Here is a 14,158-nt window from a genome sequence, read left to right as displayed (position 1 = left end):
AAATGTTCGATTCAAACAAAATTTTTATATTTTCACGGTGCCCAAGCTAATGTAAACTCGAAAAGAACAAGATACCGCCAACCTCATTTATGGCCGTTACACATTATTATCCTCTGAATAATGCTTCATCAGATCGCACTGTTCATCTGAAGTAATTCACAACTTGGTCTTGATAGTGAATCTCCTCCATAAAAGACAGCGACTCTTTGTTTACAAGTTTGTGGGAGTTTTAGCATACTCAACTATAGTTGCTGCTGTCATGTGATGTATGAAAGGATGGACTGTACCTCACGTTCATTTCATACAGATTACAAAACCAGAAAACCTCTGTCTTCAATTGCACTTGGTTCATTTAAGTAAAGCTTTATATTTTTTATGTCTGTGTAGCAAGTATTCGCCGAGATTCCAGTATGTTTGTTGATAACAAACATAAAATAGATAAACTGTTGTATAAGCACACGTCTGGTCCGAGTCCCACTCAGAGAAACATAGTACTAGTAGGCAGAGCTTCATTCACAATATTGACATTATTTTGACCATCATCACTTTTCTCCATTCAAAACTATACGAGTGTCATGTCTTGTATGTGTCTTGTGTCTTGTAATGATCATTGCAAAAAAGAAAAATCATTTTGATTCATACAGTGTATTTTATTGGAAAATTTTATTGGTATTTTATTGTGACATTTGTATTCCAGGATTACATATGAAGACTTAACATAGTATCTTACGAACTTGATTATAATGCTGTGTTGTACAAAACACAGGGAGTCTAAATCAAACTAAACATTTCATATATCACAAAAACTAACAAAAACTGTGATTTTATTCACATATATTATTATTATTATTACTTTTCAGACAAAGGAAACTCCACATTGTTTATTATGACATCATTAATCTCAACAAAATGATCAGTGCATGATTGAACATTTCTCGTCTATCTGATCACAAGCAAACAGAAAGTAAACATGCTCTAAACAAGGGATGGACAAACTTGATCCTCGAGGGCCGGTGTCCCTGCAGAGTTTTGTTCCAACACTAGTCAAACACACCTGAACAAACTAATCAGTGTCTTCAAGATCACTTGAACTCTATAGGGAGGTGTGTTTGAATAGGGTTGGAGCTAAACTGTGCAGGACACCGGCCCTCCAGGACCGAGATTGCCCACCCCTGCTCTAAACTGTGTTGAAGAACATTTAGTGTTAAATAAACAAAGAAAAGTACAATACACAGTACATAGCTTTTTTTTTTTAAATCAGCAAACTGTATAATCACCCAGTGTTATAATCTCAACACAACACAGCCACAGGTTCCAGGATGATTTACACTGGGATTCAACGAATGATGCATATCAGTTTGAAATCATATTAATAACATCCTTGGTCATAATTCATAACAAAATGTCCTACTTGCTTGGATAATACTGTATTACTGGGCTATTAATGTAATAGTATCTGCGAGTACAGCACCTATAAATGTATATATATGTAACTATTAAAGAATTCAAGTTGTCTTGGAAAAACTATATCTATGTTTAGGAGAGCGAGTGTAAATAACAGATTTTCAAAACAGCCTTGATAAGAAAGATAAACCAATACCAGCTGCTTTAGGAATGAAGCCCGGCAAAAACAACGTGGCTGCAGTGCCGATGCCGTCTAAAACCTTTCTCATAGTCGAGGGCTTAGACTCCTCCTGTTTACTCATGTCTGTTTTCAGACTGTTAATCTCTTTCTGCATTCGGGAGGCCTCTTCCTCGAAGCCCTGCTTTAGAAGAGCCTCCCTTTCCTGCAACACACGCAGCAATTCAGTAACCCTCAAAAACACAAGTTTGTAAATACATGACAATATGATTTGACATCTAATCAAGAAACTCTCAAATCAAGTCAATCTGTGATTTTTGTTGTTGTTGTTTTTATATTTCTGTGCATTTTCTGGAAAGGTAAAATAAAACCTACTATCTGTCATTAGTAATAGTAAATTAAATACATTAGTTTAGTGTTTTGCTGTTCATTATATTTTGATATTTACAGTATTCAACTTGTAGGGTCATTTAACCCTTAATTAGTCCAGGAACAATTTATATATATTTACACAACAGTACCCTTGTGTATTACTCCGCCCACATACAGCAACAAGCAGAGGACACCGTACAAAGTAGGTTTCAACCAACAGCTGAACAAATTATTATAAGTCAGGTAAGTGACATTCTAAGTCGAGCTCTCTCTTTTGTATTTTGTAGTGCTGTATTTATACCACAGAAACTAGTAGTGCTTGCTTTGGCTTTTTCGGGCATATTATTGTGATATCCCGATTGCTACAGAGAAATACTGAGAAATCACTGTAGACTGATGGCATTTAATGCCGTTCAGCTTTATAATCCTAAAATGTGAGCAAAAATGACCTGCTTTGTCATCACTTTAGACATTACGCTAGAAAATCATTCAAAAACAAGTTCTGAAGTGACATTGGTGAATTGGTAACGGCTTCTGCTGTTCTGACATCAGCTGCAGATGTTAATGAACGGTGGAAGAAATACAAAAGGGTTCTTGAAACTCTCCGTGTTTGATTTTCTTTGTTATTCACACACGATTATGCTGTCAAACTGTTGTACAAACTCAATACCGCACTCATAGCAGTGAGATTTGGCTGTATATCATCACTGGTGGGACATTAAGGACGCACACCTCCCACCAGTGCTGTTATACAGCCATATCGCACTGCTACTAATTGATATTACTCATATATAAAACTTCATTGAAACTGATTATAATATAATTTGTTTTTAAGTAATAAAAGTCTTGTAATAACACCCCAGTAATACACAGGGACAGTTTTAAAAAACATCTTAACGGTAGCTCTTACATTGCAGATCAGAACTAATGTTAGTACTCCTAACTTTTTGCTCTCTAAGTACTTTCCAAAGTGCTTTAGCTCCCTAAATCAGGGAAACATTAGGAGTAGTGAAGAGGACAAACTAAGAGTCTGAACTAAGTCATTAAGTTACTAAGTTAGTTAACCAAGTCATTAACTAACTACTAACTATCCTAAAATGGCATTGGCTGACAACCAATTAAAATCAAGTGTGGTTTATTTATAAACTAATTTCGAGAGGATCACGTTGCTTATGATTGAACACTGCTGGTTTTGCATCAGCTCCGTATATTGCACAAATTAGATGATTACTGACACACTTTAAATAACCAGAGTTTTCCATTCCAATTATCTTCGACTTCGTCCCCCCTTCCACCCCTACTCCTCCCTTGTCTTGACAGGGCGGCACAACGGCCCAGTGGTTAGCACTGTTGCCTCACAGCAATAACACCGCTGGTTCGGCCCCTCACCAGGCCAGTCGGTGTTTCTGTGTGGAGTTTGCATTTTCTCCCCATGTTCGCATGGGTTTTCCCCGGGGTCCTGGTTTCCTCCCACCGTTCAAAGACATACACCATAAGTAAATTGACTACTCAAAAGTAGCATCTTAAGACAAACTTTTAGCCAGCTATATCTCATCATGTTTACAAGCAGGGGAGTTTTACAGACCTTCCTAAGCTCAAACTCCCTCTTGCCTTTTAGACGGAAGGGAGCTCCGGTCTCAAGGATGTTCTCAAATGGAAAGCATGCCAAATATTAATGTGAACTCTTGAAAGAACATACTTTTCAAAATGCAAAGAATGTGATGTGTGCATAGTTAGCGACCATGCTGACATCATCCAAAGCAATGATGTCAACCCCGGCCTTCCTCTTAGCTTAAAGACAAAGTTAACCCAAAACTTAAAAGTACCGCATCATTCATTCATTTAAATTCTTTAGGAGTTTCTATCTTCTGCTGAACACAAAAGACATTTTGGAGAATGCTGGTTGCAGGCACCCGTTGACTGAAAAATGGAAATCAAATGTCTTCTTTTGTGTTCAACAACACAAAGAAACTTAAACAGGTTTGTGAGAAGTGAAGGTTGAGTAACTGATGACGGAATCTAAATTTTTGCTTGAACTAACCCTTTGAGACTTCCCCCTTTTTCTTAGTATTGAGCTAAAAACCTTTTAGCTGACAACCTTTACAGCTTTTAGGAACTCTAAAATTTTATAAGATAACATGTTTTATAAGTAGGGGCTCAGGGTTTTTCTGATGAGTATTTCAATGAGTGTTCTATAAAAGCTTTAAACCAAAACCCTGTAGCATTGTACAAGGCCTTATATGGCTATCACTTTAAATGCAACATTTTCAGTAATACTTTATTTTACAGTCTATGTGACATGCACTAACAATAGTAACAACAGTAAATTATGCTAATTGATTTCAATAACCTTTAACATGAATCCTAACGTTATAGTACATATAGTATACAGTGCATCCAGTAAGTATTCACAGAGCTTCACTTTTTACAAATTTTCTAATGTTCCAGCCTTAATCCAAAATGGATTAAATTTATTTCCTCAAAATTCTACACACAAAACCCCATAATGACAATGTGAAAAAAGATGTTTTGAAATTGTTGCAAATTTATAAAAAATAAAAAAACCTGAAAAAAATCACATGTACATCAGTATTCACAACCTTTGCCGTGAAGCTCTAAATTGGGCTCAGGTACATTCTGTTTCCCCTGATCATTCTTGAGATATTTCAGCCACTCCATTGGAGTTCACCTGTGATGAATTCAGTTGATTGGACATGATTGGAAAAGGCTTACACCTGTCCATATAAGGTCCCAGGGTTGACAGTGCATGTCAAAGCACAAACCAAGCATGAAGACAAAGAAATTGTCTGCAGACCTCCAAGACAGGATTGTCTCAAGGCACAAGGCTGGGGAAGTTACAGAAAAATCTCAGCTGCTCTCAAAATTCCAATGAGCACAGTGACCTCTATCATTCGTAAGTGGAAGATATTTGGAACCACCAGGACTCTTTTTATAGCTGGCCGGATATCTAAGCGGATCAGTGATCGGGGGAGAGGTCTTAGTCAAGGAGGTGATCAATAACCTGATGGTCACTCTGTCTGAGCTCCAGCATTCTTCTGTGGAGAGAGGAGAACCTAACAGAAGGACAACCATCTGTGCAGCAATCCACCAGGCTTGTATGGTAGAGTGGCCAGACGCAAGCCACTCCCCGCCTGGAATTTGCCAAAAGGCATCTGAAGGACTCTCAGACCATAAGAAACAAAATTCTTTGGCCTGATGAGACTGAAATTGAACTCTTTTGAGTGAATGCCAGGCGTTATGTTTGGAGAAAACCGGGCACCGCATCATGCTGTAGGAGGATGTTTTTCAGCAGCAGTAACTAGAAGACTAGTCAGGATAGAGGGAAAGATGAATGCAGCAATGTACAGACATCCTTAATGAAAACCTGTTTCAGAGTGCTCTTGACCTCAGACTGGGGCAACGGTTCATCTTCCAGCAGGACAATGACCCAAAGCAAACCGCCAAAATATCAATGGAGTGGCTTTTCACAACAACTCGGTGAATGTCCTTGAGTGGCCCAGCCAGAGCCCAGACCTAAATCGTATTGAACATCTCTGGAGAGATCTGAAAATGGCTGTACACCGTCGCTTCCCATCCAACTTGTCAGAGCTTGAGAGGTACAGCAAAGAGGAATAGGCAAAAATTCCCAAAGACAGGTGTGCCAAGCTTGTGGCATCATATTCAAAAAGACTTGAGGCTGTAATTGCTGCCAAAGGTGCATCAACAAAGTATTGAGCAAAGGCTGTAAATATTTATGTACATGTGATTTTTCTGGTTTTTTATTTTTAATAAATTTGCAACATTTTAAAAAACTCTTTTTTCAAATTGTCATTATAGGGTATTGTGTGTAGAATTTTGAGGAAATAAATGAATTTAATAAATTTTGGAATAAGGCTGTAACATAAAAAAATGTGGAAAAAGCGAAGAGCTATGAATACTTTCCGGATGCACTGTAAGTGCATGTTGTTAGTGTTTATTACTTAGCTTCAAAATTAACAAATGCACAGTAACATGGAAATAAAATATAGCGAAAGTTTTCCGATGTCCAGTTATTACCTTGAGTTTGGCCTCCAGGACCCGCTCATTGTCTCTCCTGATTCTCTCCTGCTCTCTCTCCATCTGATGAACGATCTGATTCACATGCTCCTGGTGTGTTCTCTCCATGTCTTTAAAGGCCTGCTCCTGCAAGCGGTTCTGCTCCTCCAGGCCTCTTTGCCGCTGTTGCAGTATTTCATTCTTTAACATCTGCACTGTTTACAGAAAGAGAGATAGTTCAGTATGCACACTCATTCTGACCCAACATCTAGACATACAGTATCTGTGAAGGAATGCCGATCGCTACCACATATTTCGCATAGACACTGGTATTTAGTAATGAAAGAGCTACTCCAGTAATAAATCTGCATTACTCAGTGCTCTGATTGAAGTCACTGTCACTGAAGGTCTTGATTTATAGAAAAGTGTTAAGATGTGTTAAATTGTACCCTCTTTCTCCTGCTCTGCTGCACTGAGAGATTCATCAGCCTGTAGAATCATATTCCCAACATCTTCCTTTCCTTTCAAAAACATACACAACACTTCCTCACTCTGCAAAAAAAATCATATAAATCATTAAATTTGTATTATTTTTTACAGGAATAGTTTACAGTATTAAATATTATCTTGGCTCTTATCTTTGTAATGACAGTTAATAGTGCTCAAGCTTTTGATTCTAAAAAAAGTGCATCCACCTATCATAAAAGTAATCCATACGACTCTAGTAGATTAATGAAGTAAATCGATGAGTTTCTGCAACTTAAATACCTATATTTAAAACTTTATAAACGGTTATTGTGTGCCATACTTAGTGATAATACTACATTTTTTTAAAGAATGCTGGTTGGCGACACCCTTTACAAACTTTTATAGTATTTTTTCTTAATAGGGAAGTCAATGGGTCCCAGCAATCAGCATTATTCAAAATATTTTCTTTGGGTGGACAAATCATAACCCTAACCCAACAAATCATGCATAATAGAACACATAAAAGACAGAAATATAGCATAATTTACTAACAACTGAGAGATAGAATATGAACAAGAAACTGTTTGAGTTTCATCACTGTTTATCAGCATGAAGAAGACTGATTAGTGTTGTGACCATCTAGTCCAATAAACCACAAGCAGAGCATGCATGTGTAAACTCTACCATTATCTGTGACTTTGTTCTTGCTCTGTAAGAACTTGTCAGCTGTGCGAGCAAGGCTCTGTACTCTCTGTATCCTCCAGGCCTCAGGTATGATCCATTAGAAATGTTCATTTCCAGTGGATCAAACACATCCTCCAGAACCTCCTGACACTGCATGAGAGATGCTTGATGATTCTGCTGGCACAGATCCTGATATTCATTATGAATCTTCCCCTAAATTACAGGAAGCAACGAGAATGAGTGAGCAAAACTGTTTTTGTTTTTAATTTACAAAAACCTTTCTTAAGCTTTTAAAATTATTCAGTCATGCATGCATTTTTCTGAAACTGCACTTTACACAAAAAGTTCTGGGGTTCAAACTTTAAGGAAACCTATATAGGCAGTCTCTGAATATTAATTCTGTGTTTTAGGACTGTTTTTCAGCATGTAAGCCTGGAACATTTATTTACAGTAAATGTATTAAATGTTGAATGCATCAATTTAATTCAATTCATGTTTATTTCTATAGCACTTTAGCAATGTAGTCTGTGCCAAAGCAGCGTATCATAGAAGTTCTAGTATATTGAAACTGCATAAGTCCAGTTTTCAGAGCTGAAGTTCAGTTTAGTTCAGTTCATTGTGGCTTAATTTTCACTGCTGAAAGTGTAAAACTAAAGAGCAAATCCTAAATAAAACTCTGATATATGGCAATATATGCAAATTACACATATAACGTACAAGTTCATGTTTGGATTTTACATATATAAAATGCAAAATGTACAAACTATACTACAAAATAATGCAAAAAATGAGGTACATAAAATACATACATATATGTTTATGTAAATATATCAGATTTCCGTATGGGACCTAGCTTAATGCTCTATGCAATTTTAATCAAGATCCAATTTCATTATCCAGTTAAAGGGCACCTATGATGAAAATCATCTTTTGAAAGCTGTTTGGACAGAATTGTGTGTATGTATAGTGTGTCTACTGTCATATTGAAGTGATATAAACACAAGTCTCTTTTTTTTTTATTACCTGATGTTAAAATAAGACCCAAAACTCAGAGATTTTGTGGCCCAAGGCAACGTTATAGGAATGAGGTTACACTGCTCACCGAATTGATTGAGAATCTATAATAGATTTTTAATTAGACCAAAACTAACCCGGTCTAAACTCCAGCGCAGAGTTGCGCCTCGCTTACACACTGCTTAATAAACATCTTTACATATGAAAAAATGTAAATATTAAGGATATATATAGTATATAATAAGAATAGATATAGAATATAAATATAAAGGATTAAAATATTACAAAACAAATTATTTTCTAGCCTACATAAATATGAAAAAACACTGCTTTTAGAAATAGTTTTGAAACAAATATTTGCGCTTAACAAACAAAAGTATTTATTTATAGACTAATTGATGTCTGTGCGTAAAGGTTTCCCTATCCAAGAGCGAAAGTGAAAGTGATCCATTATCTCTCATTCTCACGCAGTAGATGCTCTGTTTAACAGTTTTCTGTTAAAAAACTGTTAACTGTTTGCTTGTGAAATGCTCATTTTTTTCCACTTAGACTTACTTTGCGTCCTGTAAATAGCGAATGCACTCTTGGCGCGACGCAGCTGACTCTTAAAGGGAATGGGAGATGAGACTCTAATCTAAACTCGACGGTTTATTCTCAAAACACACCTAAAACTCATTACGAAAATAAACTCAACCCTTTTAGAACATGCGCCGCGGAGCAAGGCAGATTTCCCGTCCTTAAATTAGCAAAAACGCGTCCTGACACGCCCTGAAAGCATTTGCGCCCTGCGTTTGCGCTCTGCGCATGGACTGTCAAAATAGAGCCCTATGTCTCCATAATAACATGTATACACATGTACTCAGAACATTTTGTGCAAAGAAACTGGGATTAAAACATTTGCTACTACTCTCTGTGATCAGCTGCGCTTCAATAATTAATTTTATAGGATTAAAATTTTTTAAAACAGAGCATGTTTTTAATATAGAGAGTAAAATCGCTGTGTAATTCTTAACCGCTATAATCACCACCGCTGCATGGTGTCAGTATATGCGCATATATGTGTTTGTGTGTGTACTGCAAACAACATTTGTGTGAGACTCATCGTTTCAGAAAGGTTTGAATAAATTCCACCACAAATACATCAAATAAACTTACTTGGTATTTTTGACTAGTGAGCTGTATTTCAGCTTCATCCATGCCTGTTTCTATCACTGACGGCTGTTTATCTGACATAACGCATGAGAAGCAGAGATGCACGTCGGAGCGGTGGGTGGAGAGAAGCAGGTCATTTGCATTTAAAGCCACAGGCTACAAAACAACTACACTGTACTCAAGACAGCAAAATGGGCAGAATCTACATTATATAATAAATAATCTGATGGGTATTTTGAGCTGAAACTCTAAAGACACATTCTGGAGTCAACAAAGGCTTATCTTACATCTTGTAAAGGAGGTAAAATAGGTGCCCTTTAAGCTTCATGTCATTGTCATTTTTTTTTTTATCTCTCCATGGTGTTTCAGCAAATACTGTACCATGAGCTCTTGCTGGTAGATCTGGTCATTATCACTGAAGGACATGTTGATGAACTCTTCGATGGCTTTCTTCTCTGCTAATGTGTGGATGCTGGAAAGCTCTTCTGGGTCCAGTGGAAACTGAGCCATGCTGAGCATCTCTGTCATGTAAATCTGCAGAGCTTGTTCAACAGCACGGACATTCTGGATCTTAGCCAGAGACACTACTGCATTTTCCAGACAAGGAACTTTCCCACTGCGGATCGCCTCGACGTAAACCTCAGCAAGATTTCCTAGAGCTATCAGGAAACACAACTCTACAGTTCAGCCATTTGTATATTGATTAATGTGTTCACAAAAAAAGTTTTTTATTATAATTTTTTTTAAGGGTACCTGTTCCTGTAATTGTACGTCCTCCTTTGACAGTTTTTGGCTCTGTACTATTGTAAATGTAACTGCAGAAAGTGTTTGCTTGCTGAAGGAACTCTGAATCCAGCTCTTCCTCAGTCAGATCCTCCATTCTTTTCATGTCTTGTGTACTGGCAGGTCGAGGAAACACAAAGCACTTCCTCGGCGCAAAAAACTCACGCAAACAGCGGCGTGGCAGGTTATACTGCGCTATCTGAGGTGAGTTTCCTAAATAAAGATCATAATGAATGACACAATAATGGAATAAGATATACATATTGTTGAAATAAGTTGAAGTCAGAAATAATAGCCCCCCTTAGATTGTTTTTCTTTGTTAAATATTTCCCAAATTATGTTTAATAGAGCAAGGAAATTTTCACAGTATCTCTGATAATATTTTTTCTTTTGGAGAAACCCTTATGTGTTTTATTTCAGCTAGGATAAAATCAGTCCTTAATATTTTTAAAGACCATCGTAAGTTTAAAATTATTAGACCCTTTAAGCAATATTTTTTTCAATAGTCTACAGAACAAACCATCATTATACAATAACTTGCCTAATGACCCTAACCTGCCTAGTTAACCTGATTAACCTAGTTATGCCTTTAAATGTCACTTTAAGCTGTATAGAAGTGTCTTGAAAAATATCTATTACAATATTATTTACTGTCATCATAACAAAGATAAAATAAATCAGTTATTAGAAATGAGTTAATAAACTATTATGATTAGAAATGTGTTGAGAAAATCTCTCAGTTAAGCAAAAATTGTGGAAAAAATAAACAGGGGGGCTTTATAATTCTGACTTCAACTGTATATATATATATGTATATATCACATTATGACTACTAATTTTTTGTCTATAATGCACACAATGTTATACATTGAAGAAATTCTGAAATGTGTTGTATGTAAAATCATTGTTGTCAAAATACTATTTTAATATGCAGGGACAACTGTAAGTAGGCCATCTGTATGTTAACAGGCACTAGTCGTAATGTTGTTTTCACCAGTGGTTGAGTTTGAAACATGACAGTCATTGTTCACAGAACAAAGGGGTTCATTTTTAGAAAACTTGTTTGGAAACATTTCTCAAATGATCCAACAGATATCCACTCTAGCTTTAAGAGCAATTATATACTGTAAACTAATTTAAACGAGTCAATTTCTACTTCAAATTGATCTTAAATATTTTCAAAATGACTATAGATGAACTATAATGATGTTTTTGCTTTATGTGTTTGATGTCAACTCCTTATGTCACCTTTTTTTGGCTTCAGTGCACTCTCCAGATACTCGTCTGATGTTATTGGTTTGTCCCCCATTTTCAACTCCAGAGTAAAGTCTCGAACAGCCCAGACAAACGATGGGAAAACACGCATGAATTCTGCTGATTCATCTTCATCTTCAACTTCATTACCTTCTGCCTTTACACGGATGTTCTCCGTCAGCTCTGTGACGTAGCTACATTCAGCACTGTTCAGGAGGACACTGGTGCTGTTCTGTTTATTATATAAAATAAATAAATAAATGTATATATACAGTTGGAGTCAGAATTATTAGCGCCCCTTTAATTTTTTTCTTTTTAAAAATATTTTAAATATAAAAAGAATAATTCTGACTTCAAATGTATGCATGTATGTATGTATATACAGTATATATATATATATATATATATATATATATATATATATATATATATATATATATATATATATATATACACGTGTGTGTGTGTGTGTGTGTGTGTGTGTGTGTGTGTGTGTGTGTGTGTGGGAAGGATACTGCAGCTTTTCCAGTGCCATGTTATCAATGACCCCTAAACTGTTGTAGACCAGAGCGCTGCTGAGAAGAACAGCCAGACAGAAGATCCATGTGTCATGCCTCTCATCCCCCTGAAATATTGATAAATGTAAGATTAAAAAAGTTAGGTAGGATCAAGATAAGAACCAATAGGTTTTAATAAGGGAGCGTACATTTTTATTTCTGGGTGAACTATCCCTTTAAGTGCAGTGTATTTCCTTGTTCCTTGTAATTAATGCAGGGAAAGTGAAAGCACAAGCACATGGTAGATTTTCTTGCTATAGAGATAACGTTGCTATGGGTTCCGCCCTGTGATTTTCATACATTTTCATACACACCTTGTCCACATCACCCAGTCCCTCTGTGTCCAGCAGCACCAGAGTGTGTCCTTTTTTATACGGGTGGGGGACACACCACATCCAGATGCCTTTGGTCTTTGACTCAATGGTGCTGCCGAGAGCAAAGCCTGAGACACAATCACAATAATTACTAACAAAATAAGAATATTATAATATTTTTTGTGATGCAATTTGTATTCAAATTGAGTAATACAGATTTTCTAAATATCATTAATATTTTCTCTTTCCTGTTGTTTTTATATTATATTAGTTATATGTTAGGTCACACTGCAATTGTTTACTTTATGCTCCACAAAAAAAAAAAATAATGTATTTATAAAAACAGTAATTCAATTTAAGGTGTATTCAAACTGCTTTTTAATGCATTTAAAAATAGGTTACAAGCTCAGTAAGGAGAATTAGTCGCTTTAATCTTAACATTTAAACGATATTACTTATGTTTTAATTGTTTACATGCGTTTCTGTCCTAATCACTGGCCTCATTCTCAGCATGTAAGCAGTTTAGGCTTCATACAGTCTATTGTTTAGCATGGAGCTCTCACCAGATTGTTTTCCTGCCAGGCGGTTCATAAGGTAAGACTTTCCCGTACGGTAGAGTCCCACCACAGACACCACCACCACCGGCTCATTGATCTCATCCAGAATGTCTTTTGCCTCTTTCTTCACACACAGCTTCCCAAATTCGTCATTTTCGATGAGACACACCGGAGCAGACATGTGCCGACCAAAAGCCATAACTTAAAACTAATATCTAGCAATAACCAAGAAACAAATCACCGTCAAAAACAAGTAAACAAAACACCAAATAAAAAAAATAAAAAATCAAGCAACAACATTAAAAGTTATTGATGTCATATAGTAAACAATAAGCTACGTGAATATTACCTTATTCAGGTAGATGAGTCAACAAAAGAGCAAAGAAGCAGCAAAGAAAAGCTTTTGTTGTATACAACTGCAAAATAACCTTCCCAGAGTCTGAATTGATCCGACACGCTGGTCAAAAGCTCCACCCTGACTGTTATTTTTTGCTTCATAAGGAGCTACAGGAGTGAAAGTGAAAGTACAGTTTGCTAGCCTAGCAGCCCATCCTTTACTTAGACGCAGTTGTTTCCCAGAAATCACCCCATATCGCCTAAAACTCTCTGGGTGGGCTGAACACTGAAAAGCAATCGCTTTACCCTTTACACTATAATCACAGCAGTTTTGCTTTGTCAGGGTTAGCAAATCTAGATATCACATATCTTTAATAGTAATTGCAATCAATTGCAATTATTGTTATTAATCCTCTGCTAAATAACTAAATATAAATGCAAATAAAATTTGTTTAGAGTTTAAAGTACAACTAAGAAAAATGTTTCAAACCGTACACTTCTTTATAAAGGGAGTCTAATTTTTAAAAAATATCCACGAATGCATTAAGGTAGTACTCAGTGATAGCAGAAACGGATTCATAAGCTTTTATTATGAAGACTTTTCATGAAGCTTCGAACAACCGTTTAAAACACTTGGGTGTGCTTTGGAGGACACCTGCTGGTCAAAACAGTTGAATAATAAAATAAAATAAAAATAAATAAAAATAAATAAAATATTGCAATTGTTTTTTTGTCTGTTTTACAAACATTTATGTGAGCAAGTTAATTCACCTGTTCAATAGTTCTTGATTGGGAATTCATCGCATATTGTTAAATTTCTGATGAATTTATAACTCGTTTAGAGTGCTCAGAATAAATGAGTACACCACATTTTGAAAATTATTATTTTTATCCATTTCTCAGTGAATAGGCAATGTATTCTGGTGCATTTAGAGAAAACAGATTTATTAAATAGATAGATTCATTAAAATAATATTTTAGTGACCAAACATATTTAGAAATTGAAAGATAAAACAATTAAATTCAAGCAAAATATTACAAATATAAATT

The 14,158-nt window shown here is 35.9% G+C and overlaps 1 protein-coding gene across 3 annotated transcripts; it reads right to left on the bottom strand.

Moving 5' to 3' along the window:
- Nucleotides 1-629: 629 nt before the first annotated feature.
- Nucleotides 630-13,375, bottom strand: gbp2 (guanylate binding protein 2). Of its 3 annotated transcripts, none has more exons than XR_015478766.1 (12): nt 13,122-13,375; nt 12,779-12,987; nt 12,216-12,343; nt 11,860-11,969; nt 11,339-11,538; nt 10,061-10,303; nt 9,689-9,966; nt 7,142-7,354; nt 6,439-6,541; nt 6,011-6,204; nt 1,158-1,787; nt 630-1,019 (listed from the first exon to the last, which is right to left on the bottom strand). XR_015478766.1 is itself a non-coding variant. In XM_087241202.1 (11 exons), the coding sequence occupies exons 2-11, from the start codon at nt 12,969-12,971 to the stop codon at nt 1,566-1,568; spliced, it is 1,884 nt and encodes a 627-aa protein (XP_087097328.1). In that variant the 5' UTR covers nt 12,972-12,987; nt 13,122-13,375; the 3' UTR covers nt 630-1,565. The 3 variants fall into 3 exon arrangements, 1 of the variants encoding a protein (XP_087097328.1); XR_015478765.1 differs by having other exon boundaries at nt 630-975; nt 1,177-1,787; XM_087241202.1 differs by having other exon boundaries at nt 630-1,787.
- Nucleotides 13,376-14,158: the final 783 nt, after the last annotated feature.

This window comes from Danio rerio, chromosome 2 (genome assembly GCF_052040795.2).
Source record: "Danio rerio strain M-AB ecotype USA chromosome 2, GRCz13ab, whole genome shotgun sequence".
Lineage (NCBI taxonomy): Eukaryota > Metazoa > Chordata > Actinopteri > Cypriniformes > Danionidae > Danio > Danio rerio.
Note: the sequence above shows the minus strand (reverse complement) of the source record. Positions and strands in the feature narration are given on the sequence as shown.

Excerpts from the sequence above, each read along its gene's own strand:
- gbp2 (XM_087241202.1), bottom strand. The coding sequence starts at position 12,971 with ATGGCTTTTGGTCGGCACATGTCTGCTCCGGTGTGTCTCATCGAAAAT. Across the intron at positions 11,539-11,859 it reads ATGGCACTGGAAAAGCTGCA|CTACGTCACAGAGCTGACGG; the intron begins GTATCCTTCCCA and ends TGCTGAATGTAG. Across the intron at positions 1,788-6,010 it reads TCCTGGAGGCCAAACTCAAG|GAAAGGGAGGCTCTTCTAAA; the intron begins GTAATAACTGGA and ends CGTGTGTTGCAG.